Source organism: Pleurodeles waltl, chromosome 4_2 (genome assembly GCF_031143425.1).
Source record: "Pleurodeles waltl isolate 20211129_DDA chromosome 4_2, aPleWal1.hap1.20221129, whole genome shotgun sequence".
In the NCBI taxonomy this organism is placed as follows: domain Eukaryota; kingdom Metazoa; phylum Chordata; class Amphibia; order Caudata; family Salamandridae; genus Pleurodeles; species Pleurodeles waltl.
In genome coordinates this window covers 979,221,856-979,247,668 of record NC_090443.1, presented here as the reverse complement: position 1 = coordinate 979,247,668, position 25,813 = coordinate 979,221,856, and the positions used below count along the sequence as shown (strand labels likewise).

The following is a 25,813-nucleotide window of genomic DNA, read 5'->3' as shown; positions in this document are numbered from 1 at the left end:
TCAGAGTGCCATGCCCTCAACCCACTGCCTGTGGCATAGGTAAGTCACCCTTCTAGGAGGCCTTACAGCCCTAAGGCAGGGAGCACTATACCACAGGTGAGGGCATAGTTGCATGAGCACTATGCCCCTACAGTGTCTAAGCCAAACCTTAGACATTGTAAGTGCAGGGTAGCCAAGATGAGTATATGGTCCGGGAGGTTGTCAAATACGAACTCCACAGTTCCATAATGGCTGCACTGAATACTGGAATGTTTGGTATCAAACTTCTCAGCACAATAAATCCACACTGATGGCAGTGTGGGATTTATTGAAAAATGCACACAGAGGGCTCTAAGATTAGAGATGGCCCCTGTATACCAGTTCAATTCCTAGTGTTAGGCTGACCAGTTCCTGCCACATCCAGACGGGTTTCTGGCCACATGGGGGAGTGCCTTTGTCACTCTGTGGCCAGGAACAAAGCTTGCACTAGGTGGAGGTGCTTCTCACCTCCCCCTGCAGGAACTGTAACACCTGGCGGTGAGCCTCAAAGGCGGCAAGTCCGGAGGAGATAATGAGAAAAACAAGGAGTCACCACCCATCAGTCAGGACAGCCCCTAAAGTGTCCTGAGCTGAGGTGACCCTTGCCTTAAGAAATCCTCCATCTTGGTTTTGAAAGATTCCCCAATAGAAATAGGGATGTTCTCCTCACCCCCCCCAAGGAGGAGGCACAAAGAGGGTGTAGCCACCCTCAAGGACAGTAGCCATTGGCTACTGCCCCCAGACCTAAACGCACCCCTAAATTGAGTATTTAGGGGCGACCCAGGAAACAGATTCCTGCAACCTGAAGAAATAAGAAGGACTGCTGACCTGAAAGCCCCGTAGAGATGACGGAGACAACAGCTGAGTTGGCCCCACCCCTACTGGCCTGTCTCTAGCCTCAGAGAACCTGCACAGCGACCATCCAGCGGAACTAGCAACCTCTTAGGACTCAAAGGACTGACCTGCACCTAAAGGACCAAGAACCTCCCTAGGACAGCAGCTCTGTCAAGAAACGACAACAAAGAAAGCAACTTTAAGGAGACTCTAACTTCCCGCCCGCCTGATATTGATGCTGACTTGACTAAGAAGTGTGCTGGGACCCTGCTAACCAGGTCCCAGCACCAGTGTTCTTTCACTAAAAATGTACCATTGTTCCCACAATTGGCACAGCCCTGTCACACAGTTAAGTCCCTTGTAACTGATACCCCTGGTACAAAGGGCCCTGTGGCCAGGGAAGGTCTCTAAGGGCTGCAGCATGTATTATGCCACCCTGGGGACCCCTCACTCAGCACATGCACACTCCCTCACAGCTTGTGTGTGCTGGTGGGGAGAAAATGACTAAGTCAACATGGCACTCCCCTCAGAGTGCCATGCCCTCAACCCACTGCCTGTGGCATAGGTAAGTCACCCTTCTAGCAGACCTTACAGCCCTAAGGCAGGGAGCACTATACCACAGGTGAGGGCATAGTTTCATGAGCACTATGCCCCTACAGTGTCTAAGCCAAACCTTAGACATTGTAAGTGCAGGGTAGCCAAGATGAGTATATGGTCCGGGAGTTTGTCAAACACAAACTTGTAAGTGCTTTACTTACCTGAGAAACTAACCAATACTTAATCTCCCCCAGGAACTGTTGATTGTTGCACTGTGTCCACTTTTAAAATAGTTATTGCCATTTTTGTGTGTACTACTGTTTTAAATCAAAGTTCTATACTTACCTGTGTGAAGTACCTTACAATTTATGTACTTACCTAAAATTTGAATCTTGTGGTTCTAAAAATAAAATAAGAAAATAATATTTTTCTATATAAAAACCTGTTGGCCTGGAGTTAAGTCTTTGAGTGTGTGTTCTCATTTATTGCCTGTGTGTGTATACAACAAATGCTTAACACTACCCTTTGATAAGCATATTGCTCGACCACACTACCACAAAATAGAACATTAGTATTATATAATTTTGCCACTATTATCCTCTAAGGGGAACCCTTGGACTCTGTGCACACTATCTCTCACTTTGAGATAGTATATACAGAGCCAACTTCCTACACCCATTGTAGGATATACAGAGCCAACTTCCTACATCCATGGATTTTGACGCATCCCCAGATTTACACAACTTGCAACCCGGACATGGAACATGCTCCCACTCATCCTCAGACAGGCCGCCTCGCTGAAGCAGTCCAGGAAGGATCTCAAACCTGGCTTTTTGTATGAGCAGCACGCCTGCAACACTGCCTTGAGACCCCACAGGTGATAATAATTTTACAAGTGTCAGATTGATTTTTGGCCTAGGAATGCACCAAAACTTTAAGCTTCCCCAACTGATGCACAAGGAAAAATATCTTTATTCCTCCTCGTTTTTTTACCTGTTTCCATATGTGCTACATTCAGCATCCTGCATGCAGCGCATGCCCCCTTGCACCGTAGGCAGCCAAACTGGATGACAGTGCAGTGGGAAAAGACAAGTGCAATGTATGCCATAGATACTTCCTGCCCTTTCCCTGTGACGCAGTATTGTAATGAAACTTAAGGGGGCCCCTGCCAGACTCATGCAATGCAAGAGCTCTCAAGACAGAATACTGTGCTGAGGAGGCCCCCTGGAGCTTCGCCCCCCCCCCCCCCCCCCACTGCAGGGGCCTTTGTTACATCACTACTGTGACACAGTGGCACTACCTTGCCACAAATGTCCATATTTATGGGCCCTAGGGTCCTGATTTAGTAACACTACACAAGTTTTTCATCACTTTTGTGACATAAACAGCACAAATTGTTGAGCTTACTTTACAACAGGATATCATAGATTACATTGAAAAGATGCCCCAACTAAGCAATGAAAAAAGTCCTTCATCTTAGTAGATATGGTGCTTTTCTACTCTCTCTTTCACGCAGGGCAGCACATCACAGCAACTTTGACTGGACTCCATTGCACGAAAACTTAGTAACTTTTCCCCTGCGCCTGATGTCTCCAACTTAATGTTACACATTTCCCAGTTCCCTTTAGTATTTCTTTTTCCCAGGGATCCCCTTGTGTACTTTTGTTTTTATGCAAAATCTGAGTCCCAGTAGCGCATGTTGATGCTGAAGGCAGAGCAAACAGCATCCCTGCCAAGTGCCTTTCACCTGCTGCGTAAGAAGGCGTGGACGGGACAGTCCTATGTTTGTTTCAATAACCAGGAAGTTCTGACACTTTTAATGCATCTGCCAGGTGCCGGTCAGCAGAGGCAGTGCGTGATGACGCCCGCGCCGACCTATGTAGAGGTCTGAGGGTAGTACCATTACATGCCCACTGACTGGTGCCGGGGTGAGGGGCGCCGGGCACTGCCAGCACAGACACTGACCCCCTCCATACCACTGTCCGCCGCCTCGGCACAGGTGAGGAGGCTGGATCGGGACCCCGAGGCCTGCAGTGACCAGGGAGGCCCCCCGGCGCAGAGGGTAGTCTGATCCGAGGCTCCGATACCCCTGGCACAGTGAGCAACCTGGTCCAGGGTCTTACAGACAGCCAGCAGTTCTGGACCAGGTCCAGGCTTCTGGAGTCCGAGGCGCGTCTAAGCAGGACCCTAGCGCCTCCCGATGGTTGAGCAGGAGTCCCCGCACCTGCTGCTGGGCAGGATCCGCTTCCTCCTGGAATGCATCGCCTGCTTCAGAGGGGGGAAGCCCCTGCCAGAGGCCCTGTGCTATGTGCCCTCCGAGGTCCAGTACAAGATCTGCAAGGATTCCTCCTCTCCCCCCTCTTCTTCGCCGAGCAGGAGCACCTTCCTGCCGGTCTTTGCGGCTCCATCCGACTGTAAGCAGAACCAGAACAAGATGTCCCGGGGCAGCATCGAGGTGAAGAAAGGCGGATGCATCCGGACCACTGGGGACGAATACTGCAACAGCTATGGGCTCTGGGTCAAGATGAACAAGGTACTCCTCGGATTACTGTAGGAACCTAACGCCTCTTCCTCACAGTGGGTGAATGAGGGTGGGGTACGCGGTGAGGCGTGAAAACACCCCAGGGTGGGGGTCCCAATACATACTTATTTGGCAAAGGTGCAAGACTGTGCGTCCAGGGCTTTAAGTGACCTAACTTAAATACTCTAACATGTTTTAAATTCAGTGTTCAGACAATTGATCTGTACGGTGTAGTTAAGGACATCTGAATTCAGACAATTGATCTGTACGGTGTAGTTAAGGACATCTGAATTCAGACAATTGATCTGTACGGTGTAGTTAAGGACATCTGAACACTGAATTAAAAACATGTTGGGGTGTTCCAAATCAGCGATTTGGTTCCTGTTTTGTTTCTGTATTTCTTGTCCTGTAGCATATTACTCTTGTATAGTGCATACTCTAAACTGAGACCCTTCCAGGTCAGGGGTGTAGTTTGGTCTTTACAATTAGGAGGTGTGCTTCAGATTTTCCCAACAATCAGACTGGCATGTAATGTTAAAATACATTATACGCCAATCAAATTTCGTGAGAGGAGCCTAAGAGGCAGTGGGAAGGGAGAGGAATGCGGATTGGTGGGCGAACTAAGGGAGAAAACACAATATTTTGTAATAACCAACATTTTGAGGACTTTAAAAACAGAGAAGGTGAGAGTGTGTGTGCGTTTTTGTCTGTGTGTATGTCAAAATTACTGGTGAAATCCGACAGACATCTCAGCATACCCCACTGAAAGGGAGGCCTTTGTCTTTACACAACTATTTATTCTGAAAGTATATTTATTGAGGGAGGGAGGCGGGTAGGGGTGTGTGTAACACACCAAACACCCCCCCCCCCCACCAGCGTAGCTACGCACCTGCTCCAGGTGTCCTGTTCATATTCACATCTTTTACTTAGTCTCTCATTCACTAAGAATGTTTGCTATTTCCAGGATGTTGTGTTTCTGTATTTCTATTTCTTGCCGTGTAGCATATTACCCTTGTATAGTGCAAACTGTGGACCAGGGGTCACCGATTTTACCTTTAATAAGAGCTACTCATGTTTAATGAAAAGTGTTGTGAACTACTATTATTATTTGTTTTGTAATAGCACCCACATCGGAAAGGATTACATTAGTGACCATGAGTGGAGTAGTGCATAGTGGAGTGGCATAGAATGCAGTGGTGGAGAGTGAAGTGTTGAAGAGTAGAGTGTTAGAATGCAGTGGGGAAAAGTGGAGTAGAGTGGTGAGGAGAGCAGTGGTGTAGAGTGCTATTGTTAAGAGCAGAGTGACATAGAGTGGAGTGGTGCAGAGTGGCGTAGAGTGGAGTGATGCAGAGTGGCGTAGAGTGCAGCGGAGCAGAGGAGATTGTTCCAGAGTAGATTGAAGTGGCATAGTGTGGAGTGGTGCAGGGTAGAGTGCGGTTGCGTAGGGTGGCGCAGAGTGCAATGCCTTAAAGTAGTGTAGAGTGCGTTGGCATAGACTGCAGTCGTGCAGAGTTGATTAGAGTGGCATACATTAGATTGGCGTAGAGTGCAGAGGCATGGAGTTGAGTGTTACAGACAAAAGTGCATTGGCATAGAGTGTATTGCCATAGTGTGCAGTGGTGTAGAATGCAGTGTTGCAGAGTGTCGTAGAGTACAACGGCGTAGAGTGGAGTTATGCAGAGTAAATTGGTTTGGCCTAGACTGGAGTTATGTAGACTCCAGGGGTGAAAAGTGCAGTGGTGTAGAGTGCCAAAGAGTGTATTGGCATGGAGTTGAGTGGTAGAGGATATATTAGAGAGGCATGGAGTGGTGTAAATTGGAGTGGTGCATCCGAGAGTGCAGTAATGTGGAGTGGTGCTGAGTAGAATGGAGTGGCGTAGAGTGGATTATTCATGGTGTGGTTGCATCCTGCCATTACAGACAACACAGTTTCAATTAAAATGACCATTACATTTGCACATACACAGTTCTACTAATAAATCTATACAGCGCAGAGACGAAAAAGTGTGGAAGTTGTACCACGTATGGCAGTGATTTGTTTTGATCATATTAAAGTATTTGTTTCCAAACACACTTAAGAAATAACAAAAAATGTGGTTTGTTGTGTTCCTAATTCTGATTTATTCTGAAATACTTAAACAGTTTATTTAAATGTTGTTGTGTGCTAGGAAAAAAACTCTGTACTTCCCCCGAGTATCCAGCAAAATTCTCACATAAATCCTCTTACATTGAAGTCGGCAAGAGAAAAGTAAACAAGCACCTTCAGAAGACAGCGCCTGACATTTGACCTCAATCTCTGAAAGCACAGCAAATGAGACAAGATAAAAACAAGATTTATAGGCCTGTTTACAGAAAGGGAGTAGTCTGAAGAATATTCAGATAAGGGTTTGGCAAAGAAAGGACCGACCTCAAGCTGGACTGCCTAAAACAAAGCCAGCAAATGAAAAGCAAGAAAATGTGAGTTACAAGCCACAAAGCCAATGGCAAGCAAGGGGCAGAATGCATTCCTATGTCAACTTTCTGAATGTCCCCAAGATGTCTTTAACAAACTAGACAGCTGTGCTGTCTGGTAGGCTACAACCTAAAAAGGCTTTGGCAATTTGGAATGCCTCTACATAGTTATTACAGACAGCTGCAGTACCCCTGTCACGAAAGTAAGAATATTAGTAATAAGTCTTCCTACATGATTTATCACTTAAAACCAGCTTTAAATTTATTTCGCAAATGTATCTCCAAACATCAGCTTCTGGGTTCTAAAATTACACACATTTTGTCTTAAATACATAATGTTGGCATACGTATATGAGTTCAGCCAAGTAAAAGGTTCAACTTAGTAGGCTGTGATGCACACAGAAGAGCTTCCCGTAACTCATGAGCTACTCGCTGGGGAAGTGTGCTCTGAACTGAGTCCACTCTAGTTGTTTATAAGAGGCCACAATTGAGAGCTCTGAAGTTGTGGCTGAAGGCAGTGCGAGTTTCCCTCAGTGGCTGTCACTGGGTCAAAAAGGTGTTCAGAATTCATGGTCATCTAATCCTTGGCCTCTCAGCAGATTGCACTGTGCAATGGTCACATAAACCAGTTGCAGTTGTAATTCTATACAAATGTGTGTGTAGGAGATAATCAGCGTCAAAATATTGATATTGTGTACAGGTAATGGGTACCTTGTGTGTGTGGGGGTTGTTAAGTGAAGGAGACGTGAGGAAGCACAGACAGGGGAGAATGAAAAGAGTGCTGATGGAGCTGCAAGATATGCAGAAGGATGACTTCAGAAAGATGAGAAGAGAAAAAGTTCACACATGTCTAACTCAGAGTGCAGAGGAATGTGGTGTGAAGGGAAGTGATTGAGAAACTCTGAAGACCACTACCCCTTCCTCAGACATCAATAATGCTTAATTCACAGTCTCATATTTTCAGAATTGAAACAGTTTCAATATTACAAGAAAATCATTGCAGTTACTCATTTAACTCATACAGTTAACAACCATTAGCAAAGCCAATAGTCTTGGCTTGCTTTGGATGTATGCCAGTTGTTGTATTATATGTCTGGACGCAATAACAGAAAGTTCAGAGACGCAGGAAAATACCAGTCGAACAGCACCCTGTGAGGAGCACAGATGTTTATTTTACATAATAATAAGCATGCACTTAATTACATAGGCCTTACCGTTTTTATAAGTCTCCCCAATCCCTCTTAAAGCCCTATGGGGGTAGCAGCCTTTAGATCGCCTTAGGTCACACCAAGCAGGACAGATTCTGTGTCTCCCGGGACAAATATGACTCTAGTAAACGTAGTGTACACTATCCCTTACACAGAACAGGTACAACACCGGCAGCAGCAGTGCACATATACTTGTTGAAACAACTACTATATGAGCTACTTAAATACATATGAAGGTACCATAACCTTCATAGAAACAACAATAAAGTTAAGAATAATACAACTAAAGTATAATAAACCAATGATTCACATATGATATCAGACTGCTATATACTTATTAGTGGTTACAGATAAAGTGATCCCATTGTATAATTTTATGTATGTTATTTTATTTCTATGATTTGTCATTCAGTAATAACACAATTATAAAAGAATTATTTTTAATTATATACATCATATAATAAAGAAAACAAAAATATCTAAATCAGGCATACCACTCACATACACTAAACATGATAGATGAGAAAAAATCTTATAAATAAATGAAACATAATACCAATAAGATTAGTCCTAATATCACAATAAGGCTAAAACAGATTTTAATAGTTTTTACTAATGAAAATATATTGACATAATTGCTTCTGATACATAATTCATAGTTCAATACATAGAGAGAAATGATAATAATAACAAGATTCTATCTGAGTGGTACCGTAGGGACTAACAGGCCTACGCGCGTTTCGGTGTTTCGTGATGTTATAGGTCACCTTCTTCAGGGCCGTTCCCAATGGTACTGTTCAGTAATGGTCTAGTCTTAGCAGCCAAATCTTCTGATATATGGATGTGAGATGTATAGTATGTTCCTTAATATTGTAGTCACACAGTTTGAAAGATCTCTTTTGGCTATTTTAGATGGCAGGTGTTATCTCCGCTTCTTCTGCTTCTTTATAGGACAGATATCAGTTAAAGGACCTACAAATTAGCTGTATATCTGCTGGTGGCAGTTATTATAGTTGGGTCCTTATGTTCAGTATGCTCCTGCTGACTAGGAGAGATACGATCAAGCACTGCTACCGACAAACATATCTTGGACTTATCCTCCATATTGTCACTAACTTAAGGATTTATCAAAACTTAACATAAGGACCCAACTATAATAACTGCCACCAGCAGATATACAGCTAATTTGTAGGTCCTCTAACTGATATCTGTCCTATAAAGAAGCAGAAGAAGCGGAGATAACACCTGCCATCTAAAATAGCCAAAAGAGATCTTTCAAACTGTGTGACTACAATATTAAGGAACATACTATACATCTCACATCCATATATCAGAAGATTTGGCTGCTAAGACTAGACCATTACTGAACAGTACCATTGGGAACGGCCCTGAAGAAGGTGACCTATAACATCACGAAACACCGAAACGCGCGTAGGCCTGTTAGTCCCTACGGTACCACTCAGATAGAATCTTGTTATTATTATCATTTCTCTCTATGTATTGAACTATGAATTATGTATCAGAAGCAATTATGTCAATATATTTTCATTAGTAAAAACTATTAAAATCTGTTTTAGCCTTATTGTGACATTAGGACTAATCTTATTGGTATTATGTTTCATTTATTTATAAGATTTTTTCTCATCTATCATGTTTAGTGTATGTGAGTGGTATGCCTGATTTAGATATTTTTGTTTTCTTTATTATATGATGTATATAATTAAAAATAATTCTTTTATAATTGTGTTATTACTGAATGACAAATCATAGAAATAAAATAACATACATAAAATTATACAATGGGATCACTTTATCTGTAACCACTAATAAGTATATAGCAGTCTGATATCATATGTGAATCATTGGTTTATTATACTTTAGTTGTATTATTCTTAACTTTATTGTTGTTTCTATGAAGGTTATGGTACCTTCATATGTATTTAAGTAGCTCATATAGTAGTTGTTTCTACATTGGTTCATTCCCTGCTTGAGCTACTCTCATTGGCACAGGGAATCCCCTTATAACTATCTACATATACTTGTTAAACAGAAAAGGTACAACATGGACAAGAGCAGTGCACATACCAGTTACACATACCATGTACAACACGAGCAACAGCAGGTACAACGTGCCCAACAGCTGTGCACAGATCCATTTGACACACAGCAGGAACAACATGTCCAGCAGTTGTGCACACATCCCTGTTACACACATCAGGGAAATATGTCCAGCCGCTGTGCAAACAACAGCTGTGCACACATCACTGTTACACAGAGCAGGCACAATGTGTCCATCAGGTGTGCACACATCCTTGTTGCGAACAGCAGAACCGTCTCCAGCAGCTGTGCACACAACAGCTGTCCACACATCCGTTACAAAGAGCAGGCACAACGTGTCCAGCAGCTGTGCACACAACAGCTGTCCACACATCCGTTACAAAGAACAGGCACAATGTGTCCAGCAGCTGTGCACACAACAGCTGTCCACACATCCGTTACAAAGAGCAGGCACAACGTGTCCAGCAGCTGTGCACACAACAGCTGTCCACACATCCGTTACAAAGAGCAAGCACAATGTGTCCAACAGCTGTGCACACAGCAGAAACATGTTCTGCGGCTGTGCACACAACAGCTGTGTACACATCCCTGTTATGCACAGCAGGCACAGTGTCCAACAGCTATGCACACATCCCTTTTACACGGAGCAGGCACATATCCAGCAGCTGTGCACACAACTGTGCTCACATGCGTTACACAGAGCAGGCACACCGTGCCCACCAGAATGCACTCTTCTGCGGACATACCACAGAGGCGTTGAGTAGGATCTATTCTCACGCAGAGCAGACACAGAACGACCCACAGAAGCATAAGATTCTGCCACCCATAACTTGTGCAGCTGGGGTCAGGTCCACACCCAGCAGGCAGCTTCCTCCACCCTAACAAAAGGTTCAACCTAAGCACAGTGCTGACACTGTGCACACATCAGAGCCAGTAGCAGTTCAAGCCTTTGTCCCTCCCAGAACAGGTACACAATGACCCTTGGACAAGGTTCTCTCACACACAACATTTACAGCAGGAGTAACCCAGTGAAAGCTCATTCACACGCACAGGGCGGACTGATCTTTAGCCTTCGTGAGATAATGCCGTAGTGAAGGTTTTGGGTCCAGAGCTCAGACAGTTTAGGACTGCTTCACTACATGTGTTAATTAGCTTTACTAAAGATTCATTTATTTATAAAGCACCATCGTGCAGGACACCTTGTGTACTGCAGCTCTTCCCCCATTCCCCTTGTCAACAAATGCTGGACTCACTACACATCTAGGACTCTAGTCACGAAGATAAACTTACACGTGTAGATTTACTCAAGTGTAAATTTACTTTTGCACCTTGGTGGTAATATACATATTTTTGCTATTCACCAATTTTCAAGTATACATTTACACAAAGTGCAGGCTTGCGTGTCACCAGTCCCTAAAATCAGTGTGTGGTGACATCTAAGATTTAATTTATGAGCGTAACGTTACTACTGGTAACTTTCACATGTCGGGGGAGATCTCCAGCACTGGAGAGAAGATATCCACCACCAGTGTGGAGATCGCTCTCTGGTAGAGTATAGGGAAAAAGTATTACATTTGTTATATTTTTTAAAAAACAATATTAAAATAACCTACATTTAATAATGCTTATCAAATATTTAGATAATTAAAATATATTAATTTAGTTAGAAATATTATTTTGTAAACTTTTTTAAATATTTTTTTTATAACCAATTTTATTATTTGTAATATGCGTGAGAACGCAACAAAAACAGAAGAAAAACAAATACATACCAGTAAGTACATACTAGCCCTATTGAATAAGGCAGAGCCATACCTTCCACAGTCAACGACCCTCCTCCTCTTCCCCAACAGAACATAACATAGTTCACACAGGCACCCCCCTGTGAGCCCGCCACTTTCCCCAGATTTTCTCATATTTGTGGGGACAGCCCGCGCTTTGTAGATTGGCTTTTCTAGTTGAGAGCACCAGTGCACTCCGGATCGTAAATTCGAAAGTGACGGCATCATCAGGCTTCTCTAGAGCCGTGCAGTGTCTCTCTTGGCCACCAGACAGGTGACCCCTATGAATATTCGGTCAGCTCTCAGCCACCCTAGCTCCTCCAGAAGGCCCAGCAGTGCCACCCTCGCATTCAGTTTAGTGGGACATCCAAGGACTTCCAAGATCTCCCTCTCCACCCCGCCCACAATGGTTGCATCTCCAGACACTCCCATGCCGCATGCAACAGGTGCACCCCCAGTTGACCACATCTCATACAGGCAGGGGGGTCCCTGGGCAAATATGTCGGAGTCTCCGTGGGGACAGATATGACATATGAAAGTAGTTTATCTCAATCATTCTTAACCAGAAATGGCCAGCTCCCTTAGTGCTAGATAAGCCTCCCTCCAATCATACTCGTCCAGTTCCCCCACCTAGGCTGCCCACCTGTCCCGCACCTGGGCAAGGCCATCAGGCGTGTTAGTAAGCAAGGATGGATAGATCAGGGTAATGGCCCCCCTCCGTAAGTGCCCCGAGAGCTGCTTCGCCTTAAGCGGGCTGTGATCAGGGAGAGCGAGCCTAGACAAAAGGTGGGTCCGCAAGGTGTAGCGCATCTGAAGGAAGTGAAAAAATTGGGAGTCGGATAGGGCAAATTTCTCCCTCAACTGCTGAAAGGACATCAGAGTATCACCAGTGCGGACATCACCCAGGTATGTAATTCCAATGGAGTCCCATTGCGGAAAACCCTCCAATCGGGACACCTGCTGCAACCATGTTTCATGCCACAGGGGCGTCAGATTGGTGAGGCATCAGTCCCAACTCATCAACCGCAGCGCAGCCCGCCAACACTGCTCCGCCACTTGTGTGTAGTTCCGGGGCCCCCTGTGGGACCGGGTCACCATACAACAATCCCAGCAGGCCCTTAAAGCCAAGATAACCGAGCTCCAAGCGGTAGGTTGGGTGTCCCATCCCCCAGTAAACCACTCGTTGATTGGAATCAACTGAGCCGCCAAGTAGTAGACATAGAGGTCCGCAGCCCTATCCACCCTCATAGGGAGATTTCTGCGCAGAGCGAAAGGCCACTCTGTGGCACCCTCCCCCCCATATAAAGGAGGTGAGCTTGGAGATGAGGGATTAGAACCAGGCATGCGGCACCAAGTAGGAAAACTGTGTCAGGACGTACAAGTAGTGGGGAGGCAGATCATTTAAAAAAAGGGCGTTTCGACCCAATGGATTCAGAGGCAGCCGACTCCAGCAGGCCAAATCACCCCTCAGTGTGCGTGATTGGGGCTGGAAATTCAACTGCCATGCCAAATCCGGGAGCGGGGAGGGGTGAATCCCCAAGTATTTGAAGGCATTACGCCTTAGCGGGATCTCTGGGAACCAGCTCAGTCCCCCAGCAGCGCCCGCACCTCCACCAGCAACGATGTCCTGGGGATTAACCATAGCCCCGAGGCTTCACCAAAGAGCTTCAGGAGCTCAAGGCAACAAGAGCCTGAGCGCTGGGGCCGCCCCAGGAACACCAAGACATCGTCTGGGTATAAGGACACCCTATCCTCATGGCTAGCCCCCCACCTCCAACCGTTGATCAACACGTCCCCATGGGGTAGGCAGGCCAGCGGCTCAATGGCTAGGGCAAACAGTAAAGGGGAGAGGGGCATCCCTGACGTGTCCACTGTCCGATCGGAAAAGGATCTGAAAGGATGCCATTTACCCACACCTGTGCCGAAGGGCTGTGATACAGTAGATGGACCATGCTCCTGAATTTTGGGCCGAAGCCCATCTGCACTAGGACCCCCTCCAAGAAGTTCCAAGCCAGGGTGTCAAAGGCCTTGTGAAAGTCCACCAAGGTGAGTGCAAACTTCTCAGCACAATAAATCCACACAGATGACAGTGTGGGATGTATTGAAAAATGCACACAGAGGGCATCTTAGAGATGCCCCCTGTATACCAGTCCAATTCCTAGTGTTAGTCTCATCCTCTTTCGTTTGGGGGGGGGGGGAGGTTGTGTAGGAAAATGCTTCTTATGGCATGGTTACCCCCTAACGTTTTGCCTTTTGTTGATGCTAGTTATGATTGAAAGTGTGCTGGGATGCTGCTAAACAGGCCCCAGCACCAGTGTTCTTTCCCTAAACTGTACCTTTGTCTCCAGAATTGGCACAACCCTGGCACACAGATAAGTCCCTTGTAACTGGTACCCCTGGTACCAAGGGCCCTGTGGCCAGGGATGGTCTCTAAGAGCTGCAGCATGTATTATGCCACCCTGGGGTCCCCTCACTCAGCACATGCACACTGCCTCACAGCTTGTGGGTGCTGGTGGGGAGAAAATGACAAGTCGACATGGCACTCCCCTCAGATTGCCATGCCCACAACCCACTGCCTGTGGCATAGGTAAGTCACCCGTCTAGCAGGCCTTACAACCCTAAGGTAGGGTGCACTATACCACAGGTGAGGGCATAGTTGCATGAGCACTATGCCCCTACAGTGTCTAAGCCAAATCTTAGACATTGTAAGTGCAGGGTAGCCATAAAGAGTATATGATCTAGGAGTTTGTCAAACACGAACTCCACAGCTCCATAATGGCTACACTGAATACTGGGAAGTTTGGCATCAAACTTCTCAGCACAATAAATCCACACTGATGCCCTGCAGGAACTGTAACACCTGGCGGTGAGCCTCAAAGGCTCAAGCCTAGTGTTACAGTGCCCCAGGGCACTCCAGCTAGTTGAGATGCCCGCCCTTCCGGACACAGCCCCCACTTTTGGCGGCAAGTCCGGAGGAGATAATGAGAAAAACAAGGAGGAGTCACCCACAAGTCAGGACAGCCCTTAAGGTGTTCTGAGCTGAGGTGACCCCTGCCTTAAGAAACCCTCCATCTTGTTTTGGAGGATTCCCCCAATAGGAATAGGGATGTGCCCTCTCCCCTCAGGGAGGAGGCACACAGAGGGTGTAGCCACCCTCCAGGACAGTAGCCATTGGCTATTGCCCCCAGACCTAAACACACACCCTAAATGTAATATTTAGGGGCAACCCTGAACCCAGGAAATCAGATTCCTGCAACCTGAAGAAAGAAGAAGGACTGCTGTCCTGAAAACCCCGCAGAGACAACTGGCTTGGCCCCAGCCCTACCAGCCAGTCTCCAGACTCAAAGAACCTGCACGGCGACACATCCAGCAGGAACAGCGACCTCTGAATACTCAGAGGACTGACCTGCACCTAAAGGACCAAGAACCTCCAGATGACAGTGCTCTGTCCAAAAACAGCAAGAATAAACCAACTTTAAAGAGACTATTGCATCACTCCGGAAGTGTGAGTCTTCACACTCTGCACCCGACGCCCCCGGCTCGAGTTCAGGACAACCAACACCGCAGAGAGGACTCCCAGGCGACTCCACCGACGTGGACACCCTGAGTTGACCTACCTGCACTCCCACAGTGAGGCCTGCAGAGGGTATCCAGAGGCTCCCCCTGACTGTGACTGCCTGGTAACAAAGGAACCCAACGACTGGACCAAGCACTGCACCCGCAGCCCCCAGGACCGAGAGGAACCACCTACCAGTGAAGGAGTGACCAGCAGGCGGCCCTCATCCTAGCCCAGTCGGTGGCTGGCCTGAGAAGCCCCCCGTGCCCTGCCTGCTTTGCCACAGTGACCCCCGGGTCCCTCCATTGCTTTCAACGCAAAACCCGATCCCTACTTTGTACACTGCACCCGGCCACCCCTGTGCCGCTGAGGGAGTATTTTGTGTCCCTGTGTGTCCCCCCCGTGCACTACAAAACCCCCCTAGTCTGCTCCCCGAGGACGCAGGTATTTACTTGCTAGCAGACTGGAACCAGAGCACCCCTGTTCTCCATAGGTGCCTATGTTATTTGGGCCCTCCTTTGACCTCTGCACCTGACCGTCCCTGTGTTGCTGGTGCTGAGGGTTTGGGGTTGCCTTGAACCCCCAACTGTGGGCTGCCTATGCCCAGGAGACTGACTGTGTAAATGCTTTACTTACCTGAGAAACTAACCAATACTTACCTCCCCCAGGAACTGTTGATTTTTGCACTGTGTCCACTTTTAAAATAGCTTATTGCAATTTTTGCCAAAACTGTGTATACTACTGTTTTAATGCAAAGTCCCATACTTAACTGTGTGAAGTACCTTAAAATGTAAGTATTTACCTAAATTCTGAATCTTGTGGTTCTAAAATAAATTAAGAAAATAATATTTTTCTATAAAAACCCTATTGGCCTGGAGTTAAGTCTTTGAGTGTGTTCTCATTTATTGCCTGTGTGTGTACAACAAATGCTTAACACTACCCTCTGATAAGCCAACTGCTCGACCACACTACCACAAAATAGAGCATTAGTATCATCTAATTTTGCCACTATCCACCTCTAAGGGGAACCCTTGGACTCTGTGCCCACTACCTCTCACTTTGAGATAGTATATACAGAGACATCTTCCCACATTGGTGGCTCAGCAGTGGGGTCTAAGACTTTGCATTTGCTGTACTACTCAATCAATACCTGATCACACAACAAAATTCCAAAAAGTTTCATTAGAAATTGATTTTTGCAATTTGACTATTTTTCTAAATTTTTAAAAGTCCTGCTAGGGCCTTGTGCAAGTCCCATGTTATCATTTCTTTTGAAGTTTAAAAGTTTGTAAAAGTTAAGATTTAAGTTCTAGAAGTAGTTTTTAGATTCTTAAAAAGTAATCCCAACTTTTAGAGTGATAATGAGTCCCACAGATGAGACGGTGATGGAACTCAACCTCACTCCTTACCTGCATCTAGGGATGCCAGAGTTAAGGTCTATCTGTAAGATAAAAAGGATAAAAACTGGGTCCAACCCTACCAAGGCAAAGCTCCAGGAGCTCTTGGCAGAGTCCACAAGGGACCACCCCTCTGATATGGAGGATACTCCTTCAGATGGGGAAATTAGTGAACAGGAGGAAGCACACCCCCTTCCTGCCCCTCCTGTCCTAAATAACCCTGTCCCCAAAAATCATAGTCATAGAGCCTGGTTCTTCCACAGGGGAGTCCAGTACCTCTGTAAGCATTGTGGACAGCCTCAATGAAGAGGACATCCTGTTAGCCAGGATGGCAAAGAGATTGGCTTTGGAGAAGCAGATCCTAGCCATAGAAAGGTAAAGAAAATAAATGGGTTTAACTCCCATAAATGGTGGCAGCAACTTAAATAGGGTCGGAGACAATTCTGACATCCTAAACATCCCCAAAGGGATTGTAACAAAATATGAAGAAGGTGATGACATCACCAAGTGGTTCACCGCTTTTGAGAGGGCGTGTGCCACCAGAAAAGTAAGCAGATCTCACTGGGGATCTCTCCTTTGGGAAATGTTCACTGGAAAGTGTAGGGATAGACTCCTCACACTCTCTGGTAAAGATGCAGAATCTTATGACCTCATGAAGGCTACCATGATTGAGGGCTTTGTATTCTCAACTGAGGAATACAGGATTAGGTTCAGGGGGGCTCACAAATCCTTGAGCCAGACCTGGGTTGATTTTGTTGACTTCTCAGTCAAAACACTAGATGGTTGGATAACTGGCAGTGGTGTAAGTGATTATGACGGGCTGTATAATTAATTTATGAAAGAACATCTGTTGAGTAATTGCTTCAATGGCAAACTGCATCAACATGTGGTAGACCTAGGTCCAATTTCTCCCCAAGAATTGGGAAAGATGGCAGACCATTGGGTCAAGACAAGGGTGACCAAGACTTCCACAGGGGGTGACCAAAAGAAAGGGGCCACAAAGCCTCCCCAGGGGAAGGGTGGTGAGACATCCAAGGACAAAAACAGAGTCTTCTACAGGGCCCAAAAAACTGGTCAGGAGGGTGGGCCCCAAGCCTCTTCACAGTCAACAAATGGGTATAAGGGTAAAAACCTTGATCCCAAGAAGGCATGGCCTAACACATGTGTAGACCGAATGGACACCAAACTGGAGACAAGGCCTGTCCAAAGAAAAGTCCCTCAACAACTTATTACTCCAGTAAGTACTGGAATAGCCAGTCTCCAGGTGGGATCAACAGTGTGCCCAGAGCAAATCAGGGTCCACACTGAAGCTATTTTAGTCTCGGAGGGTGGGGTGGATTTAGCCACACTTGTTTCCTGGCCACCTAACATGCAAAAATACAGGCAGCAGCTCTTGATAAATGGGAATAGAGTAGAAGCCCTGAGGGATACAGGTGCCAGTGTCACCATGGTGACAGACAAACTGGTTTCCCAAGGACAGTAAAACAAAAAGGATTACACACGGTTCCACCTTATGTAGTAGGTTTCTTTAAAAAAAAAAAGTGGTTCAGTCATTAACTGGGAACCAAAATTTTTCGAAGCAAGGGCCCTCACTCACCATCCGGTGACATGCTTCATCATAGGGCCAGCTCCTCGTCAGGCCGGCGCTGCAATGCCTGACGGGCCCCACAGGGGGGCTCTTTGCCGGAGATCTTTTAAGAATTGAGAAAGCCGGTCAAGAGAGGGAATGGATTGGTAAAGGGGAGATTAAAAATGCCTAGAGGTGTTCACTAAAAGTTTTAATTCTCATGCTACAACCTCTGACAAGATTAAAAACCAAACACGGGGAGTTCGTGGGATGATGTCCACACCCCCCATATAAGTGTAGGTAGGTATAATAATAGTTGATGAGTCTCTTGGAAGGATACAATAGTATACAAGAGGCAGAGCACACAGGATCCCCTGTGTCACTCTCTGTAGGTGGTCAACATGTTTCTCGCTTTTTTACAGTCAAATTAACTTGTGCGATTCATCAGGACCTTATAGCATACCTAATCCATTAGTTGGTGGAAAATTCCACAAATGTGAAAGTCAAAGACCCTCCAAAGATTCATGGTAGGGCCACATCGGGGGAGTCCAGGCTACAGAAATCAACTCTGATTAGTATACGGGTCCGCTGCTGCCGGCACACCTACGCCAGTTCTACACACCCCGGTATCGACAGTACCTGGATGGACAGACCTATCCAGTCACAAATGCTGACAATCAGACTAAAGTCCATCCCATAGCAATGGTAACTTTAGAATGGAAAGGGGTCCCTGGCCTGAAACAGGTGGTAGTCTTCTCTGCAATTGCAGTCGAATGTCTGCTAGGGAATGATCTGGAGTCCTCAGCATGGGCTGAGGTGGAGCTCAAAACCCATGCAGCCATGCTGGGTATCCCTGAACTGGTGGGGGTCAAGACTAGAGCACAATGCAGAGTACAGGGTAAAAAAGAAGGTTGGAGTCTGGAATAATGGCCCAACCTTCCAAGAGGAAAGGAAAGAAGACTGGGGGGCCAGCTTCTTCACAGCAAAAGAAACAGAACCTCTCTTCTCAGGATGATGTTCTATCCCCTGAGGGAACTGAGTCCATGGAGCTGAAGCCTTATCAGGTAGAGCTCTTGGGCCCAGGGGGACCCTCAAGGGAACAGCTGTGTCAGGGACAAAAGAGTTGTCCCACTCTTGAAGGCCTAAGACAGCAAGCAGCTGAGCAAGAAAAAGGTAATGTCAGTGGAACCCACAGGGTCTATTGGGAAGATTGACTCCTTTACACTGAGGCAAGAGATCCCAAACCTGGTGCCACTAGGAGAGTGGTAGCGCCTCAGGAGTTTAGGGAGTTCATTCTGACCTTAGCCCATGACATTCCCATTGCTGTGCATTTGGGACAAACCAAGACTTGGGAGAGATTAGTCAACCATTTCTATTGGCCCAATATGTCCCAGAAGGTAAAGGAGTTTTGCAGCTCCTGTGTCACCTGTCAAGCCAGTGGTAAGACAGGTGGCCATCCAAATGCACCCCTCATTCCACTTCCAGTGGTGGGGGTCCCCTTTGAGAGTGTGGGAGTGTACATAGTGGGTCCAAGTGAACGTCCCACAGCATCAGGGAACCAATATATACTGGTATTAGTGGATCATGCTACCAGGTACCCTGAGGGGATTCCCGATAGGTCCACTACTGCCCCTGCAGTAGCTAAAGCACTCATAGGTATTTTTACCAGAGTGGATTTTCCTAAGGAGGTAGTTTCTGACAGAGGTACCAACTTCATGTCAGCTTACCTGAAACACATGTGGAATGAGTGTGGGGTGACTTACAAGTTCACCACACCATACCACCCACAAACCAATGGTCTTGTTGAAAGGTTTAACAAGACATTGAAATGCATCATCATGGGGCTCCCTGAAAAACTGAAAAGGAGATTGGATGTCCTCTTCCCATGCCTGCTTTTCGCCTACAGAGAGGTGGCACTGAAGGGAGTAGGGTTTTCCCCCTTTGAGCTTCTGTTTGGCCATCCAGTAAGGGGACCACTGGCACTAGTGAAAGAAGGCTGGGAGAGACCTCTCCATGAGCCCAAGCAAGATGTGGTGTACTATGTACTAGGCCTTCGCTCTAAGGCGGCAGAGTACATGGAAAAGGCAAGCAGAAACCTTGAGGCCAGCCAACAACTCCAGAAGTTGTGGTATGACCAAAAGGCTGCTATGGTTGAGTTTCAGCCAGGGCAGAAAGTATGGGTTTCTGGAGCCTTTGGCTCCCAGGGCACTTCAAGACAGATGGAGTGGCCCTTACCCAGTGCTAGAGAAAAAGACCCAGGTCACTTACTTAGTGGACCTGGGCACTAGCAGGACACCCAAGAGGGTGATCCATGTTAACCGCCTTAACCTCTATCATGATAGGGCAGATGTAAACATGCTGATGGTCACTGATGAGGATCAGGGAGTAGAGAGTGAACCTCTCCCTGACCTCCTCTCCACTGACCCTAAAGATGGCTCAGTAGATGGAGTGATCTATTCAGACACCCTCTCTGGCCAACAGCAAGCTGACTGCAGGCCTTCCAGCAGTTTGCTGAGCTCTTTTCTTTGACCCCTGGTCAGACACCTGGGTACCCATGATGTGGACACAGAAGACAGTTTACCTGTCAAGAATAAAATACTCAGACAGTCTAACCAAGTCAAAGAAAGCATCAAGGTGGAAGTCCACAAGATGATGGAAATGGGAGTGACTGAGCACTCTGACAGTCCCTGGGCTAGCCCAGTGGCCTTGGTCCCCAAACCTCACACCAAAGATAGAGAGAGATGAGATTTTGTGTGGACTACAGAGGGCTCAATTCTGTCACCAATACAGACGCTCACCCCATACCAAGGGCAGACGAATTAATTGACAAATTAGGTGCAGCCAAATTCTTAAGTACCTTTGACTTGACAGCAGGGTACTGGCAAATCAAAATGGCACCTGGAGCAGAAGAAAAGATAGCATTTTCTACACCTGACGGGCATTAACAGTTTACTGTTATGCCCTTTGGCTTAAAGAATGCCCCTGCCACCTTCCAAAGGTTGGTGAATCAAGTCCTTGCTGGCTTGGATTCTTTTAGTGCAGCATATCTAGATGATATTGCTGTCTTTAGCTCCAACTGGCAGGATCATCTGGTCCACCTGAAGAAGATTTTTCAGGCCCTGCAAGCAGCAGGCCTCTCTATCAAGGCATCTAAATGTCAGATAGGGAAGGGTACTATGGTTTACTTGGGACACCTTGTAAGTGAATGCCAAGTTCAGCCACTCCAACACAAGATCAAGACTATTCTGGACTGGGAAGCTCCAAAAACCCAGATTCAAGTCAGGGCATTCCTTGGCTTGACTGGCTACTACAGGAGGTTTGTGAAGGGATATGGATCCATAGTGACACCCCTCACAGAACTTACCTCCAAGAAAATGCCCAGAAAAGTTAACTGGACCTTGGACTGTCAAAAGGCCTTTGCCACCCTGAAAGAAGTTATGTGCTCAGCACCAGTTTTGAAAGCTCCAGATTATTCAAATCGGTTCATTGTGCAGACTGATGCCTCTGAACATGGGGTAGGAGCAGTCCTATCCCAAGCCAATGATGATGGCCTTGACCAGCCTGTTACGTTTATTAGCAGGAGGTTACTCCCCAGGGAGCAGAGTTGGAGTACCATTGAGAAGGAGGCCTTTGCTGTGGTTTGGTCCCTGAAGAAGTTGAGACCATACCTGTTTGGTCTTCACTTTACAGTTCAAACAGACCACAGACCTCGCAGATGGCTTATCAAAATGAAAGGAGAGAACCTTAAACTGTTGAGGTGGTCCATATCCCTACAGGGAATAGACTTTGTAGTGGAGTAGTGGAACACAGACCTGGGACTGCCCATGCCATTGCATATGGCCTTTCCAGGTTCTTCCACTTAGAAAATGAAGACTCTCTAGGGCAAGGCTAGTCTCATCCTCTTTCATTTGAGGGGGCATGGGGGTGTGTGTGGTGGGGTTGTGTAGGAAAATGCTTCTTATGGCATGGTTACCCCCTAACCTTTTGCCTTTTGTTGATGATAGTTATGATTGAAAGTGTGCTGGGACCCTGCTAACCAGGCCCCAGCGCCAGTGTTCTTTCCCTAAACTTTACCTTTGTCTCCACAATTGGCACAGCCCTGGCTCACAGATAAGCCCCTTGTAACTGGTACCCCTGGCACCAAGGGCCCTGTGGCCAGGGAAGGTCTGTAAGGGCTGCAGCATGTATTATGTCACCCTGGGGACCCCTCACTCAGCACACGCATATTGCCTCACAGCTTGTGTGTGCTGGTGGGGAGAAAAAGACTAAGTCAACATGGCACTCACCTCAGGGAGGCCATGCCCACAACCCACTGCCTGTGGCATAAGTTATTCACCCCTCTAGCAGGCCTTACAGCCCTAAGGCAGGGTGCACTATACCACAGGTGAGGGCATAGTTGCATGAGCACTGATCCCCTACAGTGTCTAAGCCACATCTTAGACATTGTAAGTGCAGGGTAGCCATAAAGAGTATATGGTCTGGGAGTTTGTGAAACACGAACTCCACAGTTCCATAATGGCTACACTCAAACTTCTCAGCACAGTAAATCCACACTGATGGCAGTGTGGGATTTATTGAAAAATGCACACAGAGGGCTCCAAGATTAGAGATGACCCCTGTATACCAGTCCAATTCCTAGTGTTAGGCTGACCAGTTCCTGCCAGCCTGCCACATCCAGACCGGTTTCTGGCCACATGGGGTGAGTGCATTTGTCACTCTGTGGCCAGGAAGAAAGCCTGCACTGGGTGGAGGTGCTTCTCACCTCCCCCTGCCGGAACTGTAACACCTGGCGGTGAGCCTCAAAGGCTCATGCCTGTTGTTACAGCGCCCCAGGGCATCCCAGCTAGTGACGATGCCCGCCCCTCCGGACACAGCCCCCACTTTTGGTGGCAAGTCCAGAGGAGATAATGAGAAAAACAAGGAGGAGTCACCCACAAGTCAGGACAGCCCCTAAGGTGCCCTGAGCTGAGGTGACCCCTGCCTTAAGAAATCCTCCATCTTGTTTTGGAGGATTCCCCCAGTAGGAATAGGGATGTGCCCCCCCTCCCCTCAGGGAGGAGGCACAAAGAGGGTGTAGTCACCCTCCAGGACAGTAGCCATTGGCTACTGCCCCCAGACCTAAACACACCCCTAAACTTAGTATTTAGGGGTGACCCCGAACTCAGGAAATCAGATTCCTGCATCCTGAAGAAAGAAGAAGGACTGCTAACCTGAAAACCCCGCAGAGACGACGGAGACGTCAACTGACCTGGCCTGTCTCCAGACTCAAAGAATCTGCACAGCAACGCATCCAGCGGGACCAGTGACCTCTGAATACCCAGAGGACTGACCTGCACCTAAAGGACCAAGAACTTCCAGAGGACAGCGGCTCTGCCCAAAAACAGCAACAAGAAACCAACTTTAAAGAGACTCTTGTCTCACTCCGGAAGCGTGAGTCTTCACATTCTGCACCCGACGACCCCGGCTCAAGTTCAGGACAACCAACACCGCAGAGAGGACTCCCAGGCGACTACAACAACGTGGACAGCTTGAGTCGACCCACCTGCACCCCCACAGCGACGCCTGCAGAGAGGATATAGAGGCTCCCCCTGACCGCGACTGCCTGGTCACAATGCAACCCGACGCCTTGACCAAGCACTGCACCAGCAGCCCCCAGGACCGAGAGGAACCACCTACCAGTGCAGGAGTGACCAGCAGGCGGCCCTCACCCTGCCCCAGTTGGTAGCTGGCCTGAGAAGCCACCCGTGTCCTGCCTGCATCGCCAGAGTGACCCCCCAGGTCCCTCCATTGCTTTCAACGCAAAACCCAACTCCTACTTTGCACACTGCACCCGGCCGCCCCTGTGCCACTGAGGGTGTATTTTGTGTGCCTGTGTCCTCCTCCCCCCCAGTGCTCTACAAAACCCCACTGGTCTTCTCCCCGTGGACGCAGGTACTTACCTGCTAGCAGACTGGAACCGGAGCACCCCTGTTCTCCATAGGTGCCTATGTTATTTGGGCCCTCCTTTGACCTCTGCACCTGGCAGTCCCTGTGTTGCTGGTGCTCAGGGTTTAGGGTTGCCTTGAACCCCCAACGGTGGGCTGCCTAAGCCCAGGAGACTGAACTTGTAAGTGTTTTACTTACCTGAGAAACTAACCAATACTTAACCTCCCCTAGGAACTGTTGATTTTTGCAGTGTCCACTTTTAAAATAGCTTATTGCCATTTTTGCCAAAACTGTGTATACTACTGTTTTAATGCCAAGTCCCATACTTACCTGTGTGAAGTAACTTACTATTTATGTACTTACCTAAATTCTGAATCTTGCGGTTCTAAAATAAATTAGGAAAATAATATTTTTCTATATAAAAACCTATTGGCCTGGAGTTAAGTCTTTGAGTGTGTTCTCATTTATTGCCTGTGTGTGTACAATAAATGCTTAACACTACCCTTTGATAAGCCTACTGCTTGACCACACTACCACAAAATAGAGCATTATTATTATCTAATTTTGCCATTAACAACCTCTAAGGGGAACCCTTGGACTCTGTGCCCATTACCTCTCACTTTGAGATAGTATATACAGAGCCAATTTCCTACACAGCTCATCTCCCAGCCGATCCGCCTGCGACAGCGCCACCTGAACCCAGCAGAGACAATGGCGCGTGCTTCTTCCTGGCATGAAGCAACACTGGTCGGGATGCACAAGGTAGGGCTGTGTAAGTAACAGCCAGGCCGCAAGGGCCTTTTCGAATATCTTAATGTCTGTGTTGATTAGCAAGATAGGCCGGTAGGTCGAACATTGGTCCTGGGGCAGGTTGTCCTTATGTATCACTACAATCGTGGCACAATCCTGACCCGGAACGAAGGAGCTGCTACGGAGCGCCTCGTCATAAGCGTTGACCAGGGGAGATATCAGGTGTGATCAAAATTGTTTGTAGTATTCGAGCGGGTATCTGCCAAGCCCAGCGTTTTCCCAGATTGAAGCGCAGAGATGGCTTCCCCATTCTGACAGAGTTAGGTCCAATTCTGCCGCCAAGGACGATGGGAGAGAGGGTAGTGGAATGGATTATATGACGGAACACCGAATTAAAAACAACTACTAACCTTAACGACGAGGTCGGAACACCAACCTCGTCCTTACTACTAATGATTTTACCACGAATGCCTTAACAACGATATTTCGTTGTAAAGGCATTCCTGATAAAATCATTAGCAATAGGCACCATTCACCCTACATCCCTCACCCCACCCCACCCCCCCAACCCCACCCCAAAACCTAAAACCCACTGACCCCCCACCCACTCCCCAAAACCAAAAACGCCCCACCCCCAACCCCACCCTAAAACCCCCTGACCACCCACCCACTCCCCAAAACCAAAAACACCCCACCACCCCAAAACCTAAAAACCCCTGACCCCCCACCCCCTCCCCAAAACCAAAAACGCCCCACCTCCCCAACCCCACCCTAAAACCCCCTGACCCCCCACCCACTCCCCAAAACCAAAAACGCCCCACCCCCCAACCCCACCCCAAAACCTAAAAACCCCTGACCCCCCACCCACACCCCAAAACCAAAAACACCCCACCACCCCAAAACCTAAAAACCCCTGACCCCCCACCCCCTCCCCAAAACCAAAAACGCCCAACCCCACCCCAAAACCTAAAACCCCCTAACCCCCCACCCCCTTCCCAAAACCAAAAACGCCCCACCCCCCAACCCCACCCCAAAACCTAAAACCCCCTAACCCCCCACCCCCTCCCCAAAACCAAAAACGCCCCAACCCCTCCCCAAAACCTAAACCCACCACTTACCTTCGCCAACTCCCTTCTTTGTACCTTAACCACGCATGTTCGTTGTTCAGAACATACGTAGTTAAGGCACAAAAATACGAAGTCGTGGTTAA

The 25,813-nt window shown here is 47.3% G+C and overlaps 1 protein-coding gene across 1 annotated transcript in view; it reads left to right on the top strand.

The window, feature by feature from the left end:
* The first annotated feature begins 3,181 nt into the window (after positions 1-3,181).
* LOC138293556 (E3 ubiquitin-protein ligase HECTD3-like) overlaps positions 3,182-25,813 on the top strand; it is a 393,674-nt gene continuing 371,042 nt past the window's right edge. Inside the window, exon 1 of the mRNA XM_069232817.1 lies at positions 3,182-3,922. Within this exon, the coding sequence (XP_069088918.1) occupies positions 3,590-3,922 (333 nt within the window). The 5' untranslated portion in view covers positions 3,182-3,589. The remainder of the gene's footprint in view (positions 3,923-25,813) is intronic.